Here is a 17247-nt window from a genome sequence, read left to right as displayed (position 1 = left end):
GAACGCTGACAACAAAATAGATGTACGGTGATGAGGCCCAATGACAATATAAAATCTGTATATTTACACCAATCCAATAGAGAGCCATTGATACAACGGAAATCAAACCCACCGTCAGGTGAAATATAGATACTCTTTCTGCAAAAGTTCCTTTGTTTTGATCAGCCTGGGCAACAGAATACCTTTTTGACTCTCTACAAACATGGTTCCTTGTAAGAAAACCAAAAATCCCACTCCACAAATCAGTTTGAACATAATTTTTTCAGATATACCTGTCAGGGAGTCAAACGTCACTGTCTCCAAGCTCACACTTCAAATTCTGGTTACTGGAAGCAGCGTCAACCTGGGATCTCCTGGATTAGGCACTATCACGCATCCACTCCTTTCAGATTTACAGCAAAGCACTGTCTGCAAGGTAGAGAGGAATGCTCTGTTTCTACAACAGAGCTATTGCATTAGAAATATCAACAGAGCCAGCTTCAAAGGGGTGCGCCTTCACATTGAATCAATCCCTACTTCCATTAGATTAGATGAATTCACCAAAGTTACATTGCGCTAACGTTTCTTTATGGTTTCCCAAATCCCTCGTTCTGGTTCTGGTTCCCCCTGTGAAGCCACTTCAAACAGCCTCTGCCATGGCATATCCCTTTGTGCTCTAAAACAGCAAATATGTGTCTCTCTAAAATGTTTCAGATGCGAGCTCGCAGTGGTCCCAGAGGCACAGACAGCATCGCACTCAGAAACACAAGAGTCAGAGGAGGAAAAAAAGTGTAAAGGTAGGGCATCTATGCAACAGGCAGGTCTGGAGGGAGAGTCTCACAGACTGATGGGTGATGGGAGGAGGTGATAAAGACACACAAATGCAGAGATAAAGGGAAAAAGAAAGGAAAGGAAAAATCAGATAGTGTGGGAGAAATCCTGCAGCAGTAAATCATTGTGGTAATAAGGAGAGACGGGGGGGGGGGGGGGGGGGGGGGGGGGGGGGGCGGCTGCAAAGGTCTAGAAACATATGTTTCAGTTTGTAAATAAAACAGTAAATTGCTATGGATATTGCTTAAATATCTGTGGGCTTTGTACCACGCTTTGCGGAAGTTCCTCGGAAATCATTCTGGGACTGCCTTCTTAAAATGCCAAAGCGGCTTCTTAATGTCAAAGAGGCCATCTGGTTCTCGACCAATTCAAGATGTTTGCTTTTTATTTTGCTTTTTTCCCCTCCTGATGCTTCTTTTTTTAGATCAAATGCTTTTTGTATTATTAATACCAATGTTCATATTTCACAATGAAACTGTTAGCCAGCACGCATCACAGTCATAAGTCTGCAGTAAGCTGTGAATCCCTTTTATTATGGGTGGAAAGTAACTAAGTACTTACTTACTCAAGTACAATTTTGAGGTACTTGAGGTACATAAGTATTTCCATTTGTGCTACGTTGTACCTCTACCCCTGTAATAGGGGAATATGAAACTTTTTACTCCACTACATTTATTAGAAAAATATAGTTACTGGTAAGAGCAACATTTTGAACATTAGGAAAACTTGAATAAGATGCATTGTTATAGATTAAACTACACGATATTTGAAGTTGTTAACATCAAAATGCTGTTTATGCATCAGTAACATTAACCAGTACTATCATATAAAAGAGCCATTCTGCCACTAAGTATTACTTTTCCTTTTTATACTTTTAGTACATTTTGTTGTTTGCTTGTACTTCCACTGAAGTAAAATTATGAATGCAGGACTTTCACTTTTAATCAAGATTTCTATAGTGTGATATTGCTTAAGTAAAAGATCTCAGCCATCGCTGCCTTTGATAGACTGATGATAAACTAGAAATGCCAATACAAAGAACGCTGAAAGCAGTGCTGGAGGAAGTGTTAAAATTACAGTAAAAGTATTTACTTTTACTTTGGTCAGTACAAAAACCCTGCACTCAAAAAGTAAAAGTACAGAAGTATAAGCAATAAAATGTACTGAAAGCTATTAAAGTAAAAGTATGTGTCAATGTTGTAGTATTACATTACTGGATTATTGATGCATTAAGATGTAAGCAGCACTTTAATGTTGCAGTTGCTCAAGACTGAGATAATTTTAACTATACATTTAATCTGTAAAAATGCATCATATCTTGAAAACAGACCATATATTTGCAAAATATGAACCGAAAAAGTAACTAGTAACTACATCTACTGAAAAATGCATGTGAAAAGTGCAACATTTCCCACTGAAGTGTAGTGGAATAGATGTATAAAATACACAAATAATGTTCAAGTACATTAAAATTGTACTTAATGTCTGGCTGACAGATGATAAACATGGAACCCTAAAAAAAAGAGAAATCTGCTGTATCTACTGATTTTAGAGTACGGCGAGAACACATAAAACATGTCAGAGAGTAGACAGGTGGATGCTCATAAAGGTATAGTTTGTGTCATTCTCATATAATTCTGACATAATCTGCTAAAAAGGTGTGCATGTGTGTAATGCAAAGGAATACTTTCCCCTGTAGGTTGTTTGCTATAAATTTTGCTTTGTTGCTCTTTAGTACCTACTTGTGCAGGATGTTTAGGATAGCTGTGTTATTTGAATGTATAAACTTTTGTTTCCAGCCTCACCACACTCTGCCAGACAGCCAGTCAACACTTGAGACAACTTCCTTCCTTGATTTGGGTAGAAAGGAGTCCCATAATTGAATAAAACGAGACCCTCCCTCTCTTTACATACCACACAAACACACACACACACACACACACACACACAGGTTTTACAGGCTGGTGTATAAACTTAATAGGACGCATTTGGTTCCAAAGCCCCCAGCTTGCTCAGTGGAAAGTGAGCCGGATTGTTTTTCAGTTTCTTAATGTCGAAGTTTATAACGGCCAGATAAAAAATGTTGCCATGGTGATTTAACCACAACATCGCAATTACCTTGATGCAATGAGACTCTGGGGGCTTACAAACAAACCAGTGTAATGCAATTAAGATATAAGTACCACCAAAAATGTCCTTAAAACACAGAGGAAGGATGCAGGAAAGCAACAAAGTGAGTGAAATAATGATAGTGGCTTCTTAAGGATCAAAGTTACTGATACTTCTAGTAAATAATTAAACACTGTGCCAGATTCACTTTCTTTTATGCTGCAGGATGGATTCAAGAGACACATTTTTTCCACCAGATATTGTCCTGTAACTGAATAACTTAATGAGTTATAATGCACCCAACACTGATAGCATGGTAATAATTCAGTCACATATTTTTCAAATCAACTTCAAAGTCTTTGTATCAGGCGGCTGCTTTAACAAAATCATACACCAAAAATGATCCGCACCCACCCCCAACTCTCCCTTTGAGGGACAAAACAAAAATGTGGATGGGTGGAATAATTGCCTGACTTCAAAGTGCAGGTTATTGACCTGCATTTACTGTTGCGATTGCAGTGCTGAGAAGTGTTTTTTTCTTCCTAAGTGTGGCTCGGGTGGGTGGGAAGAGTGGTTCATTCCTCTCACGGCGCAAATCCCACTCTAATGCCCAACACTGACCCCCCCTGACCCGGGCCTAGTGGGAAGAAGAATGTGTAGTACCTTCAATCTGCCTCTGTGACACTTTCTCATGTTACATGAAAGTCACAAGGCTTATGAAGAAATAATAATGTTTTTTGCCTTTTAATTCCTTTGCAAAGCAAGAAGGAATTCAAAGCTTTGGAGGAACAGAAACTTTAAAAACACACACACATTCCTTTTTTTTTTTTTTTAAAAAGAGGAACAGTTAATTAGCCACTGACATTTCTATTTTCAGATTTGATAGCAAAAACACACCAATGCACAGACAATGTAAAAAAAAACATTTTATTCTCTCAGGCAGATTCTTAAACAAACACACTCTCACTACATTCACTTAAGTGATGCATGTGGATACACAACTAACATGGTAATGTTCAGGGACAAACATTTAAAGGAAAATAATCTCATTAATCAACAATATAAATGACAAATGTTCAGATGAGGATAGTATAACATAAAGCAACACGCATGCGCTTTAGTGGTTTCACTACTGTCATGAATTCAAGCCATAATTGAAGCCTATAATATTGATATTACAGTTATTTACATTTTTGTCACACTAAGAAAAATAATACAAAAATCATTCTATACAATAAAAATGCCCCTTCATAGTTCAGAATATATTGAACCAGGACATGTGGTGCTTATTTGGGATTGCCTTCATGTTGATGCTGCAGGATTTTGGGTGACCTGCCCTCTGCAAGACCCTGACATGCATGCTCTGTTTAAGCGGCGCTTGGATGTACATCAACTTTGAAGTGTTGTATTGAGCACAGGATTGACGCCTTGTGATATGCAGATTTCATCAGTTGTCTCCACTGTATTCGCAACATGGGATGGAGGAAAAAAATGTCCGTAATGTAATGTAATTCACTGAATCAGAAAAAAAACAGAAATAAATACAATAGGTAAGATGTAAGTTGGGCTGTCAAGCGCACGGCACATGGCGATGAATTGTTGGAAGGGCGTTGCCCTCTGGTGGCTACAGTATGAAACTGCAATTGATAATTACCACTGAGGAGGGTGTTCACTGAGTCATGGTTAAAAATTATTTATTTTGTCATGAGGAAAGTGTACAGAAGTATGACTAAGCAGGATGCTAAGGAAGTGAAAGTGTAAATCTATTGAGGATCATAGAAAATAGAGCTGATTTGTCTGTAAAGTGGCCAAGTCAACAACAAACCCTGTTCACATGATAAAAAGAGAGGAGAGAGGAGTAACTAGGATCAGGGTGCTCGTTCACAACACAAGAAAGTATTTCAACTTCTCCTCTGATTCCTCTTATAATGTCCTGCATCCTTTTTGGGCTGTGACGCTCTCAGGCTGGGAATCCAGCACAGTGAGTGTACTCCAAAGTCTGTGTAGTTACTGGATGTTTAAGTGCCGTTAGAAGTCACTGAGGATACTGATATCGGCAAACTCTTTGCGGTAGCGATGAGCGCATAGGGTGAGCAGGAAGGACCACTTGAAGCTCATGAAGCTCCACACACATGAAAGGTAGAGACTCCGAGGGTCAGTCAGGGCTGTGGGAGGCAGAGACACAGATTAGGTTCAGACCAGAGCAGTGTATTTTTCATATTCATATTTCATATATTCATATTATAATGACGGCAACTAATGAGTACAAAAGTTCTTCCCTGAAAAGTGAAAAACATCACACATTTATCAAGTGACGGCCTCCCACTTACTGCGATTGACAGATTGAACTCTAAAGTGATCATATTATTGATCACATGTGCTCTGAGCAGGAGATAAGGATTTACTCTACTGATTCTTCCATAGTAATCAGTCTTTTAGAAAGACAGCATAGTATAATACTCTGCAAATACATTTGTGAAGTTAATCTGTTCATGTGATATCCTCACTATGTCCAGTAACAATATATTTATAATGTATAAACTGGGATTAATCAATTGGGATAAAATAAAAGGAAAGTGGCTGAAATACAAACAATAAGAAAACCTAACTGGAGCAGGAAAGAAATAACACTACCATCCATCCATCCATCGTCAACCGCTTATCCTGCGTACAGGGTCGCGGGGAGGTGGGAGGAAGCCGGAGCACCCGGAGAGAACCCACGCAGACATGGGGAGAACAAGCAAACTCCACACAGAAAGGCCGGGGCAACCGGGGTTTGAACCCACGACACTACCCTATTTCTGAATTATACAAATTGCTCCAGCTAACATATTATTGTACAATCGCTCCAGAACATGTCTCAGAAGGTGTGTAATAAAATCTGTTTCTGTACAGCAGCCAACTAGGATCTACTCTTAACCAAGTGAAGACATCTGGACCTCTCTTAAATTTAAGAGCATCTTTAACTTGTGAGAATTTAGATAAATGGCTTAATTATTCAATTCTGCAAGTAAAAGTAAATGATTTTTACTTTTATCATTCACTTTAAAAAAATCACTTTCAGGGCCGCTGGTTGACTCTCCACTACAACGTGTGCCCCACATACAAAGGCTGAGTCTGCCCCATGGCCCGTTGCTGCATGTCATCCACTCTCTCTCAACCCCACATATCCTATCATAAATAAAGGTGACCCAAAAAATATCCATCCATCCATCCATCCATCCTCCACACCCGCTTATCCTGCTAACGCAGGGTCACAGGGAGGCTAAAGCCAATCCCAGCTGACATTGGGCAAAAGGCGGAGTACACCGTGGACAGGTCGCCAGTCCATCAAAGGGCACCCAAAAAATTCCTTTAAAAAAATAATACTAATAAAAGGTACAAGGATGAAACAGAGAGTTTCCCATTATTGGTAGCCTTGAGGAATGAAAAATGCACTGCATGCTGCATTTTATGTCCAAGGAATTTCTTTGACATTGTCTTAACTGGACCAATTTCCCTTCAAGTTGTCAAAGGGCATTCTAGGAATTGAAGGAAATCTGAATATGAAGTAGAACTAAAAGAGGCTCAACCAATTGCCTGATTTATCAGGTCATCCAGGTTCTAGGTTATTTTATCTGACTTGTCCTGAGTACACCCCAGTATATTAGGTAAAGAACACTGTGCACAACAAGCTATGTGAAACAGGAAAACTTACACTCCTTGTTCTTGATCGCAACAGACAGGAAGGTGATGAAGGCCACGACTGCCAACAGGGAGAAGAAAACACCCATGAAGAAGAAGAACTTTAGGCCCTTAAGCCAGGTCCTCCAGTAGTCCTGCAGGTACATGATGTGAGTCATCAGGGCCCAAAGTGCCAGCACACCTGAGGGACACACACGACCCACCCAGTTAGCTTTCAGAAGAATTAAATCACTTTTTAGAAAGGATGCTGGTGGTGGTTTCTCTTTTCTTTCTTTATTAAAGCCATACTAGTGTTGCATTGTAATGCTGTTGCATTAAAGGCCTAAAAGTCCTGAATACTTCAAATACTGCATTCAAAAGCTACTTTATACTACTATTTTATACCAAACCCTAAAGACAAATAATAAGCAGACATGGACGTCGTGAAAACGCTTATGTGAATGTTAGTTTAAAAGTCAGACATTTGTAAAATAAATGGAGACCACTGGCAGCTGATATGAACTGATCATATGTTAACAGAAACAGAATATGGATGGTCATGAACATATGGTGGAATATCAGGGTGATTTTCAGTGCATCATGACACAACATTTTGCCAATTGCTGAGTCAATCACACTTCTTTCTTTATGTTCCCCTTGCATTTTCTTACAGCCACAGTGTTGTGAATCCCATCCCTACCCCAATCCAACTTTCCCCCAACAAATAACCTTCCCTGAGTCTTAAACTGTCACAGAAGGAACTGAGCTGTGGCCAACCGGACAGCCGCACAGTATTAGTGTTTCTAGTGAAGGTGGGTGCACACAGTGTTGAATGCTGGAGAGTGAACACTTCAGTTTTCCCAATACTGCGATGATGGACATGTTCATGCATCATGTTTAATTTAGTTGGGGAATAAATAGGATTTGTTATATCAGTGTATCATCAAAGCTGCCAGTAAAATAATAAATAAAAGCTTTATTTGTATAGAACTTTTTAATACAGGTATAGCAAAGTGCTTTACAGTAACCAAAGTAAAAAATAGACATGTCCAATAAAAATCACACACATTGGTGTGCAACGACTAAAACATAAAACAAGTCAATAAACAATTAAAGGAAAAATAAATGGCGCATCACACGTTGAAAGCAATTTTGCATATATGAGCCTTAAGAAGTGAGATGAAACCAGGAGCCAGACTGTCCCAGACGGTAGGTCCTTTAGTTTTTAGCCTAGACCTTGGAATAGTTAGCAGCGCCCTACCAGAGGATTTCAGTCTGCATCCTGGCTCATAAGGGGATAAATGCTCAGAGATATATGAAGGCACCAGCCAATGTCTGTCCTTAAAAGTAAGAAGAAGAATTTTGAAATCAATCCGAAAAGAAACCAGCCAGTGCAAGGATGCTGAAAGTAAGGTGACATGGTCACACTGTTGTGCAGCTAATTAAAAGTCGAACTGCAGCAGTGTGTCAGGGGATGTTCAGGGCTCACTAATCTTCATTGAGTGAAATGATGACAACAATGCTACGCTGACAGACTGGTGGCAAATTAAAGGAAACCAACATAAAGTGACATGCCATATTAACAAATTCAGTGTGCCCTGGCATTGTTTCTACAAGTCTACTGGAGGGGTGGATCACTCAGAACAACTTTGTATTGATTTGCAGTGACCCGTCCTTCTGAGGGGACAAGTGGACCCAAATCATGCCAGCAAAATGCCCCCCAGTGCATAAAAAGCCACTGGGCCGCCTCACTGAGGGGGTCAAGTATTTATCTTTATTATAAAGTGATTTTGCACTGCATGGATACTATAATATCGCTGTCCGTGTTTTTGTCGACAGACTGTTCGTGCTGACAGTCTGATCACGTCCCGCATTGGGGTGGGTGGCTGTGGCTCTGGCTCAGGAGGTCGAGCGGGACGGCCATTAATCCGAAGATCGCCGGTTCAATCCCGGCTCCCCCAAGCTGCATGTCGAAGTGTCCTTGGGCAAGATACTGAACCCCGAATTGCCCCTGGCGGCTGTTCCGCCAGTTTGTGAATGTTAGTTTCTGTTTGAGCACTTAGGCTCAGTGTGTGAATGGTAAAGGCACTTTGAGTGGCCGAAAAGACTAGAAAGGCGCTATACAAGTATGGTACATTGACAGTCAGATTCTCAGTCACCTAAGCAGTTGTTTTTCCTTACACATCACACTGATGCGTGACGGACCACAATTTCTGACCCTATTTACTTACTGATGTCTTTCCCATAGATCTAAATGCAGATGTCACTGTAGTCAAAATCAGAATCAACTGGGCCTGCTCAGCATTTGTATACATGCCACAGAGCATGACTGGATGTCAACTGCTTAATTGTACCATGCATTACACGTTTGAGGAAGCATCTGCATTCGTTATGGGTCTCAACTCATTCATTTGGGTTGTTCCTTTTATTTGTCTGTATGATTATTGGTCTTTTTTTTCACCATCTTTAATAAAAATCACAAATGAGCCCAGACAAGTCAGTTTGATCTTTGGGATCATACCACACAGCACACACTGTGAACAGATGAGTTCAGAGGTTGTAGATATGGACTTGAAAACCTCAACAGCGGCTCAAAGGTCAGATTAACGGAAACAACGCATAACCCATTGCATAACTGTGCATAAATCCAGCTATCTCTTTTGCTAGACTGAACGACTTCTAACATAAAATCGCAAACCTGTGCCCAGTGTCATGAGAAACTCCACTGTAACACTTATAGTGTAAAATCTGAACCTCACTTAGAAATTCCTCCAAACTAAACCTTTTACTGCAGTAACATTTACTCTACATTAATACCAACCATATGCCTTCGGTTTTATGTGTTGTCGTGCCTTCCAAGCAAACTGTGGTTTCTGTTCATTCAACTACAATATAAAAATCAGCTTGCAGACTAGAAATGAATGACAACCAATGGCTGTGAAACACTAGAACACACTTTGAAAATTTGTGTAAAATAATATAAAGTATGGTTGATTTATATGTGAAATAAAAATATCAGAGAACTGCTAGGTCCTTGGTCCTATGATTTCTATTATTCTGAAGAAAGCTGCCACAATCCCCCACAAAATATGTAATGTGTGGTCCATGTTTTCATATTTCTGCACTTTAGAATACATTCTTTATCTCCAATGTTATAATTAGCTCCTATAGCAGTTACTTAACCATTTGGTGGCATTTTAAGTGAAAAGTTGACCCTTGTACACACGACAATTTGAACCCAGATAAGGACAATTAATCTGCTGCAGGATATACTGTCCTTATATTAAACGATTAATAATTTGCCTCAATTGAATGAAAATGTTGATCAGCTCTGCCCTTCAAAAACAAGTCTGAGCTGTGATCTCTGTCGCTCATCTTGCAACCAGTAGGTTCAGTAACTGGGGCACCTTCAGCCTGAGGAGGGGGTCGCTGGTGTTTGGCTGAAGACTGGAATAAAAACATGCCAGGACCCCTATGGTTTACTATAACACACGCTAAAAGGACACTGCACAGACAGACACACAGAGTTTGTGTTGACTCTACCTGACAATCCTCCCATGGCTCCAGTCCACGGCTGTCTGAACGCGATGTTCCACACCAGGAAAGCAGAAAACCCCATGAGTGTCCCAAACGAGGCATAGCCGATACTAACGTATGTTTTATTAACAGCCATTACCACGAAAACAAAGGTGGTAGCAAAAGCGGCGACGCAAGACGGGAGCAGAGTGTTATCGACAGACTGAGGGCAGCGAGATGGTAATTTCAAAACAACTGCATCCGGTTAAAGTGCAAAGTATCCCACGCGGACAAAATGTGACGAACTGTGTGCGTCCTGCTGACTAATGACTGTCACTTCTCGTTGTCTTTCTCTCACACACACACAGGGTAAGTGTGTAAAAGTGAAACATGACAAAGCGTTTCCCATGAGAAGAGAGTTTTTGTATACTACCCGACGTCATCTGATATTAACCAGAGACCCTGCTGAGTGACTACAGCGCCCTCTGCAGGAGCAGAAGAAAAACAGAACATGTCGACTATTTCCACATGAGCCCTTGTACTGTACGGTATTATGACCATGAGATTGGCTTTACCTCATTAACGTTTGGGGTGCCACAGGCCCCAATGCTTACTCTATGTTTAAAAATAATATTAATAATCGCAAAACCAACCAATCAACCAACCTTCAAATATTTTTTGATGGTGATAAAATCAGGAAATTACCATAACACCTATTTGTCATGACACCACATAAGCAAAAGATTCACGCTTTATATGAAGTAATAAAAATACAGAAGTTATGCTTTCTCTCAAGGCATTCTGAAACATGTCATTAGTTCAAAATCAGTTCATGAGACATTCTTAAAAACTGTATTTAAGTGATGATCATGCTGATTTAAACTATCTTAATTTGTTTTTGAGCTGAGCATAGAGACTACGAGAGTATTGAAGACTAATGGTACTTCTCATACTGCAGCATACAGCGATCAAAAACTTTACCGAACATCAAGCACACGGGAGCTGAAACAACTAGAAAAGGCAACATTTTCGTGAGAAACTGACATTCCTGCAGAGTGGTGCAGAGAACATTCTACTCCTCAACGTCAGCAAAACCAAGAAGCTGATCGTTGATTTTATGAAAAAGGAAGCAATGACACACACCGCTGTCTACATCAAGGGAGCAGGTGACAGTTTCAGGTTCCTGGGAAACAACATAAAGTACCTGACATGGTCAGCTCATGTCTCCGCGCTGGTGAAGAAAGTGCAGCTATATTTCTTAAAGAAACTAAAGAAGGTAAAATTCCCATGCAAAGTTCTTGTTAACTTTTCTAGAGGAGCAATAGAATGCATCTTGATTGGAAACATCACAAGCTGGCATGGGATGTGTACGGCCCAGGACAGGAGGGTTAATCAAAACTGCTCAGATCATTGGTAGCAGCCGTGTCATATCTGTGAGGTGCCTGCAGAGCCCAGAAGATACTAAAAGACAGTACCCACCCAGCCACAGCCTGTTTACCCTGCTGCCGTCTGGAAAGAGATACAGAAGGATATGCTGTCGCACCACCAAACTACCTGAAAGGGTTTGAAGTGTCAAAGTGTAAGCAATTGGCCATTGGCATGGAAGCGGTGAAAGCAGTTAAACTGACAAAATCTGTCTTTATTTAAATGTTTTTACTTTTCATTTCAACATTCAAACCTTCTGATCGAAGTCATTCTCTGTTAAAAGGACATTACCTTTGTCTTACCTTAAGACAAAATCTATGCGAGCTTGTGCTCAGGGGAAACTAAGGTAGTAATGTTCAGCGGATTAATCATTAATAATCTTTACAGTAGGTGCAGCCCTAGATCACGGCTGCTTTGGAGAGTAGTAAGAGGGGCAAAAATGGCCTAAAATTCAATTTCAAATTGCACACTGGATCTGGCTGTCTCAACAGTAATTTCAAAGTAAAAGAAAATACAAAAAAAATCAAAAATGTCTTCATAGCTACTAAAGAAAATACTTGAGAGAATGAGTCTTACAAATCTTACACCAAAAACACAAATGCCCTCTTGACTCGACTAAATGAAACAAATAAGATATCTAGCAATGCCAGTACAACATTAGTGGTCAGAAAATATCACATTCAAGTCTTTTGCAATCTGTTAAAACTCCTTTGACCGCCTGAGAGGAACAGCATGTAGTTTATGACAGAAGTGTGACCATGTCATAAAACCTAAGCTGTGACAGTTTAAAACAGACTTGGCAGATAGTAATAAAAAAAGAAATCAGTCAACTTCTTCTTCATGGTGTTGATGAAAACAGTGTCTCGGTAGATGCGTTGGACAAGTAGATCTTCTCTGGAGAACACCAACAGATCACACCACGATGTGCCCGTCACCATCATCTCTGCTTGGATGTGCCAATAGTACGAGTGGTTTTTCTTTAGTTGCAAGACCCCGTCCTTGAAGACCAGGAACCCGCAGTCGATGAAGCTCCGGGAATTGATGCATTTGATATGCACAAGCCCAAAATTGGGATTCTCATTGGGGTCGTACACCAAACCGTCAGGCTGTGCCCCCAGCCATGGAGCATTCGGATGGACAACAAAACCGCAGGGGGACCAGTTAACAGACAACTGTCGACAGTATTCCCTAAGTGCTTCAGCCTTCATTTCCTCATCTACCGGAGACACCTTGTATTTGGGGAATCCTTTCTGTATCTTGAATATCAGGTGATCTGCATGGCTCCGTCCTGGTTTAAGCTTGCAGATCTCCCTGAAACGGGTGGTCAAGCGCAGCTTACACATCTCCTCTACTAGCTCCTTGCATTTGCGTGTAGAGTGCTCCAGACTGCGTGCTGCCTCCCAGGTGATCTGCATGATGTTCATATGTTCCTGCTCCTTGGCGCTGAGGGTAGGAAGAGCCGACACTGGCTCCAGCGCGTGATAAGACAGGGGAAGCAGCGGTCGAGGAGGAGCATCATCATATGTCTTGTAATCCTGACTTGATGGCACAGGGCACTGGTAGGACAGGGGGCAACCTTTCGGGACTTGGCCGAAAGCACAGTCCACTAATTCCACATCCTCTGTGAGGCCCATTTTTGTTATCAGAGGCTTCTTGTCATCAGGAACATCCTTGTAGGCTTCAGTGAGCCTTGCCAAAAAGGACTTGCAGTCAGTTGGGGTGGGGACAAAAGATTTGTAGGGCATCATCCTGTATGAAACAAGTTAATATCCTTAGCTTTGTATGCAAACAGGTAGGACTGCGTCAAGATAATTGTAGTCATTCGAGTGTCGCCATTCTTACCTTGGTAATTCTAGCATGGTTTTCTGCAGGGTGCGCTTTGACTTCTATTTTGCAGCAAGATTTCCACCCAAGAAAAGAAACACTCATTATTTCATGCTTCAGCTGTTAAAAACAACACATCCTATACCGATCGTTCAAGATGATTGAGTGTTTTTGTTTAATACTTTTCCAGGATATTTCCTCTTCAGACCTAAAAACTAATATGAATAATATTTTGAAAGTATCTTTTTGTGGTGGTTTCATTTGATCGAGTAAGAGCTCAACAACGAGACCAGGGAAGAGTTTGAGAAAAAGTTATACTGAATTAAAAAGTTAGAACAGGAAAATCTGGATTCTTTGAGAGCTGCTTATGCCAATGTCAGAAATTTCATTTGCAAAATGTTACATACTGATTTAGCTGTGTGGTTTTGGAGCAACCTTACGGAAGCGATTATAAAATTAAGCACTGAAAATTTGATCTTATACAATTTACTCTTTACATTTACCCGTAGGTTCAGCTGCCAGCTGCGCCTAGAACACCTATTACAGTTCATAGTAACCTGATCATAAAGTTGAATGTTAAAAACTCATCTGGCAAAATTTAGTTTTCTGCAGAACATTTTGCTCTGTTTTGTAATTTCCCAGGACTTTCCCCGTGGCTGGAAGGCTGCATTAACATTTTTTTCAGACACAGTTGAACGCTGCAACAAACTCTGCACATAAGCTGCAAAGCACTATTTCCTCTAGACTGATCTATTAAACTTAGAATAAATCACTGTATCTTAATTCTATAATTCTAATCACATGAGGTCTTAAAAATGCTTACTTTACACCATTCAATTTATAGTAATATAAACAGGAAAAAGGCAAACAACCCTTAACATTTGTGTCATTGATGAATTCTTTTTCTGATAAAAGCTCAACTACATAACTATACTTTAACTAGAAAAGTTTTCTGCCCCAGCAGGCACGCAGTTTATAAATCCTGTGACAAAACACTCACAAAATCAAGGAAGTGGCGGTATTTCATGACTGACTGGTGACCAACACTGATGTAAGCCATGTATTATCTATAAATCTGGGGAATAGACTTGCCTTTTTCATTAACTTGTTATTATGGTTTTGAGCTTCTTGACTTTCACTCGTGCCGTCTTCGCTCCTTGGTAGCTGTGGGCAATCTGTGACTGCCTCGGAGCCCAATGAGAACCAGTCCCCCGGTTCATAATTCGCTTCGTCACCTGAGAGTGTGAATGACGAGTCGGGGTTGAACTCTGCCACATTAACATGGTATGAGTTAGTGATGCAGGGCATGTTTGAGTCGTCTTCTTCTGGTTCTCTTTTCACACAACTGTCTTGGGTAACGAAGTTATCAACTTCCCTCGGCCCTTGTCGTTGTTCTGATCCCAAACTTATGTCATATTCAATTTGCTCTTCTTTCAGTTTCTTAGGCTTCGGCTCTGATATAACCAGGTCCACCTTGAGCTCAGGGGGCTGCTCTCTGACATCTGTGGTTGCTCCAGTGTATTGACTAACATCTATTGCGGAGAAAAAGAAAAACACCACAATATTTACTGACTATACCTCTCTTGCTTCACATTGGGTATGAATAGATAAATAAAAGGTAAGTAAAAACACTCACTATGCAAAGAGTGACAACAGGGTTATATTGATAGATTATTATTATTGATGCATTTAAATGTTGTGGCTGGTCAACGGGAAGCTCATTTGAAAGAACAGGCAGGTAGGCCAGCCAGCAGCCACAGATAATGGAATTTTTTTTAGAGCTTTTGATTTATTGATAGCGGTCATGATGTAAAGAGAATTTCAAGAAATATAACAAAAATGTTTCTGAAATAAATTGCCTACCCGAGCTTTAAGTAGAGCACTTAGTTATATTTATTACATAGAAGTGTTGCGTTTAAGGTCACAACACAAAGCCTTTACAACCTACAACGCTAAATCAACTGTTCACTTCCTTAACTTACAAAGCACAACAAACGACAAACAGCCACATCTAACAGTTAACAGCTTTTCTTCAGACATAAAACAGACCGTGCAACGTTAGCATTAACTTTAATCTGAACATAACAGCACGGGCAACTTTTAACAGCTAAGTTAACAGTAACTTAGCATTGTTAAGGTACATTATTTAACTTACGTTCATTAAGTTAGATTAGCTAGCTAGCTAGCTCCCATTTTCAGCAGACACACACTCAACTCGCACTGCTGTAATTAAACAACTCAGGTTACGTTGTAATAACTAACGTTAGTCGGTTGAGATGTGTAAGTTAACCAAAAGTGACACACCTATCCTGGGTAACTGTATTTCGGGATTGAGCACCATGTGCAGTATGTTCCGCAGCCGTTTGTTGTCCTCATAATACGCCTCCACAATAGCTTCAACTTCTGCAAATATCTCCACAGCCACGTTAGTAAAGCGTTCAGTTAGAAAGTTCCGAAACTTCTGGTGCCTGGTATTGGACATTTTAAACACTAGTGTCACAAATAAGTATTTTAAGTTCTTCTCGACTGCTGCGAATAAGACGCGCGTACAACCTCAAAAAACAGCCGGAACATGAAAGGAAGGACTTCCGCTGGGATTTTGGTGTTTGGCAGTCAAGCTTCACATTAGCGCCCTCCTCATGGCGGTCCAGGATGTTTTATGTCGTCTTTAACACTAGTCCCTGCTCCCAGGTGAAAAAAACCTGCTCCAAATTCTCTCAATTTCTCTGCTAATCAGCCAAAAAAAAGTAGTATTTTGACCTAATGCAATTATTGTATCTATGTAAATCTTTTTATATAGAGTTTTAAGTTTGATTTATGTATTGCTTTGTCCCCCCCCCCTTTTCTGATCATATGTTCTAATTTATCTGTACTTTTGTGCCCCTTGTCTATGTTCTGTATTGTTCTGTTCAACAACAACAACTACAAAAATGAGTAGGTATATGTGTGACATGAGTCCCTAACAATATCCAGCGACTTCTTAATTGTCCCTAGCAATGATTTTGGTCTAAAAATTAAAATATAACCACTGTTTCCCTTCGCATCTAGTTAGTGTCTGCTACCTTCTTCAGACCCCTGGTGACCTTATTTCTAAAGAGCTCACAGTGGGAAACCAGCAGTGACACGCCCTTGGTCCATAGACTGCTTTATAACCATTTCTATGACTCCTGTGGTCGTCCACAGCAGTATATAACCATATTATGTAATGGATTCTATATAGGACAATTTTATATATAATATTGCAGTATACAGGCAATATGATATACATTTAACACACACTAGAGGTCGATTCCATTGAAAATGCAATAAAATAATGATAAAAATTCAGTGCAGGATTTAAATATAAAAATAATCACTAAAAGATTTTTTTTTGTTTTCAATGGCTCAAAGATTGAATAATAAGAAAACAGGCCTATGGCATTAATCATGGGTTGCCTGGGGACAAAAAATTACTTTGGGTCCTGTAGTGACCCCTGGATCCCCTTAACATATTTGTAAATTTGGACACACAACAAGACAAGGCCTTAAGATCAGATAATAATAAAGAAAAAGGGACTTATCATTTCAGTAGATCTTGTAATTTATTGGTGCATGTTTTCAAACAAATAATGAAATTACAGGATACTAAAAGACAGTGAACCTGGTGCTTTCGGGGAGGCAGGTGTCTTGGGCAGTTGCTTAGTTTGCCCAGTTAAAAATCCAGACCTAGTCAGAATCAGAATCAGAATCCCCATTATTGACAAGTAGTAGGTTTACACGTAAAAGGAATTTGCTTTGGTACATTGACACATGACAATAAACTATAAAGAAAGATGAAACAAATACTGTAAGTCAAGAAGCATAAATAGAAAATAGAACATTAACAATAAGATATGAAAACTTATTATAAATAAAATATGT

At 40.0% G+C, this 17247-nt stretch overlaps 2 protein-coding genes across 2 annotated transcripts; both read right to left on the bottom strand.

Annotated features, from left to right (window-relative positions):
* Positions 1–3832: 3832 nt before the first annotated feature.
* Positions 3833–10532, bottom strand: LOC119885973 (heme transporter hrg1-A-like). The gene is made up of 3 exons (XM_038696364.1): positions 10126–10532; positions 6617–6784; positions 3833–5084 (listed from the first exon to the last, which is right to left on the bottom strand). The coding sequence occupies exons 1-3, from the start codon at positions 10253–10255 to the stop codon at positions 4948–4950; spliced, it is 435 nt and encodes a 144-aa protein (XP_038552292.1). The 5' UTR covers positions 10256–10532; the 3' UTR covers positions 3833–4947.
* Positions 10533–11716: 1184 nt separating this feature from the next.
* LOC119885972 lies at positions 11717–15935 on the bottom strand. Its single transcript, XM_038696363.1, has 4 exons — positions 15652–15935; positions 14440–14879; positions 13366–13409; positions 11717–13272 (listed from the first exon to the last, which is right to left on the bottom strand). Exons 1-4 carry the CDS (start codon positions 15827–15829, stop codon positions 12309–12311), a joined length of 1626 nt encoding a protein of 541 aa, XP_038552291.1. The 5' UTR covers positions 15830–15935; the 3' UTR covers positions 11717–12308.
* Between the last annotated feature and the right edge of the window lie 1312 nt (positions 15936–17247).

This window comes from Micropterus salmoides, unplaced genomic scaffold (assembly GCF_014851395.1).
Source record: "Micropterus salmoides isolate LMB-PRFRI ecotype aquatic unplaced genomic scaffold, ASM1485139v1 Ms_hic_scaffold_4, whole genome shotgun sequence".
Lineage (NCBI taxonomy): Eukaryota > Metazoa > Chordata > Actinopteri > Centrarchiformes > Centrarchidae > Micropterus > Micropterus salmoides.
This window is presented reverse-complemented; position numbering and strand designations above follow the sequence as displayed.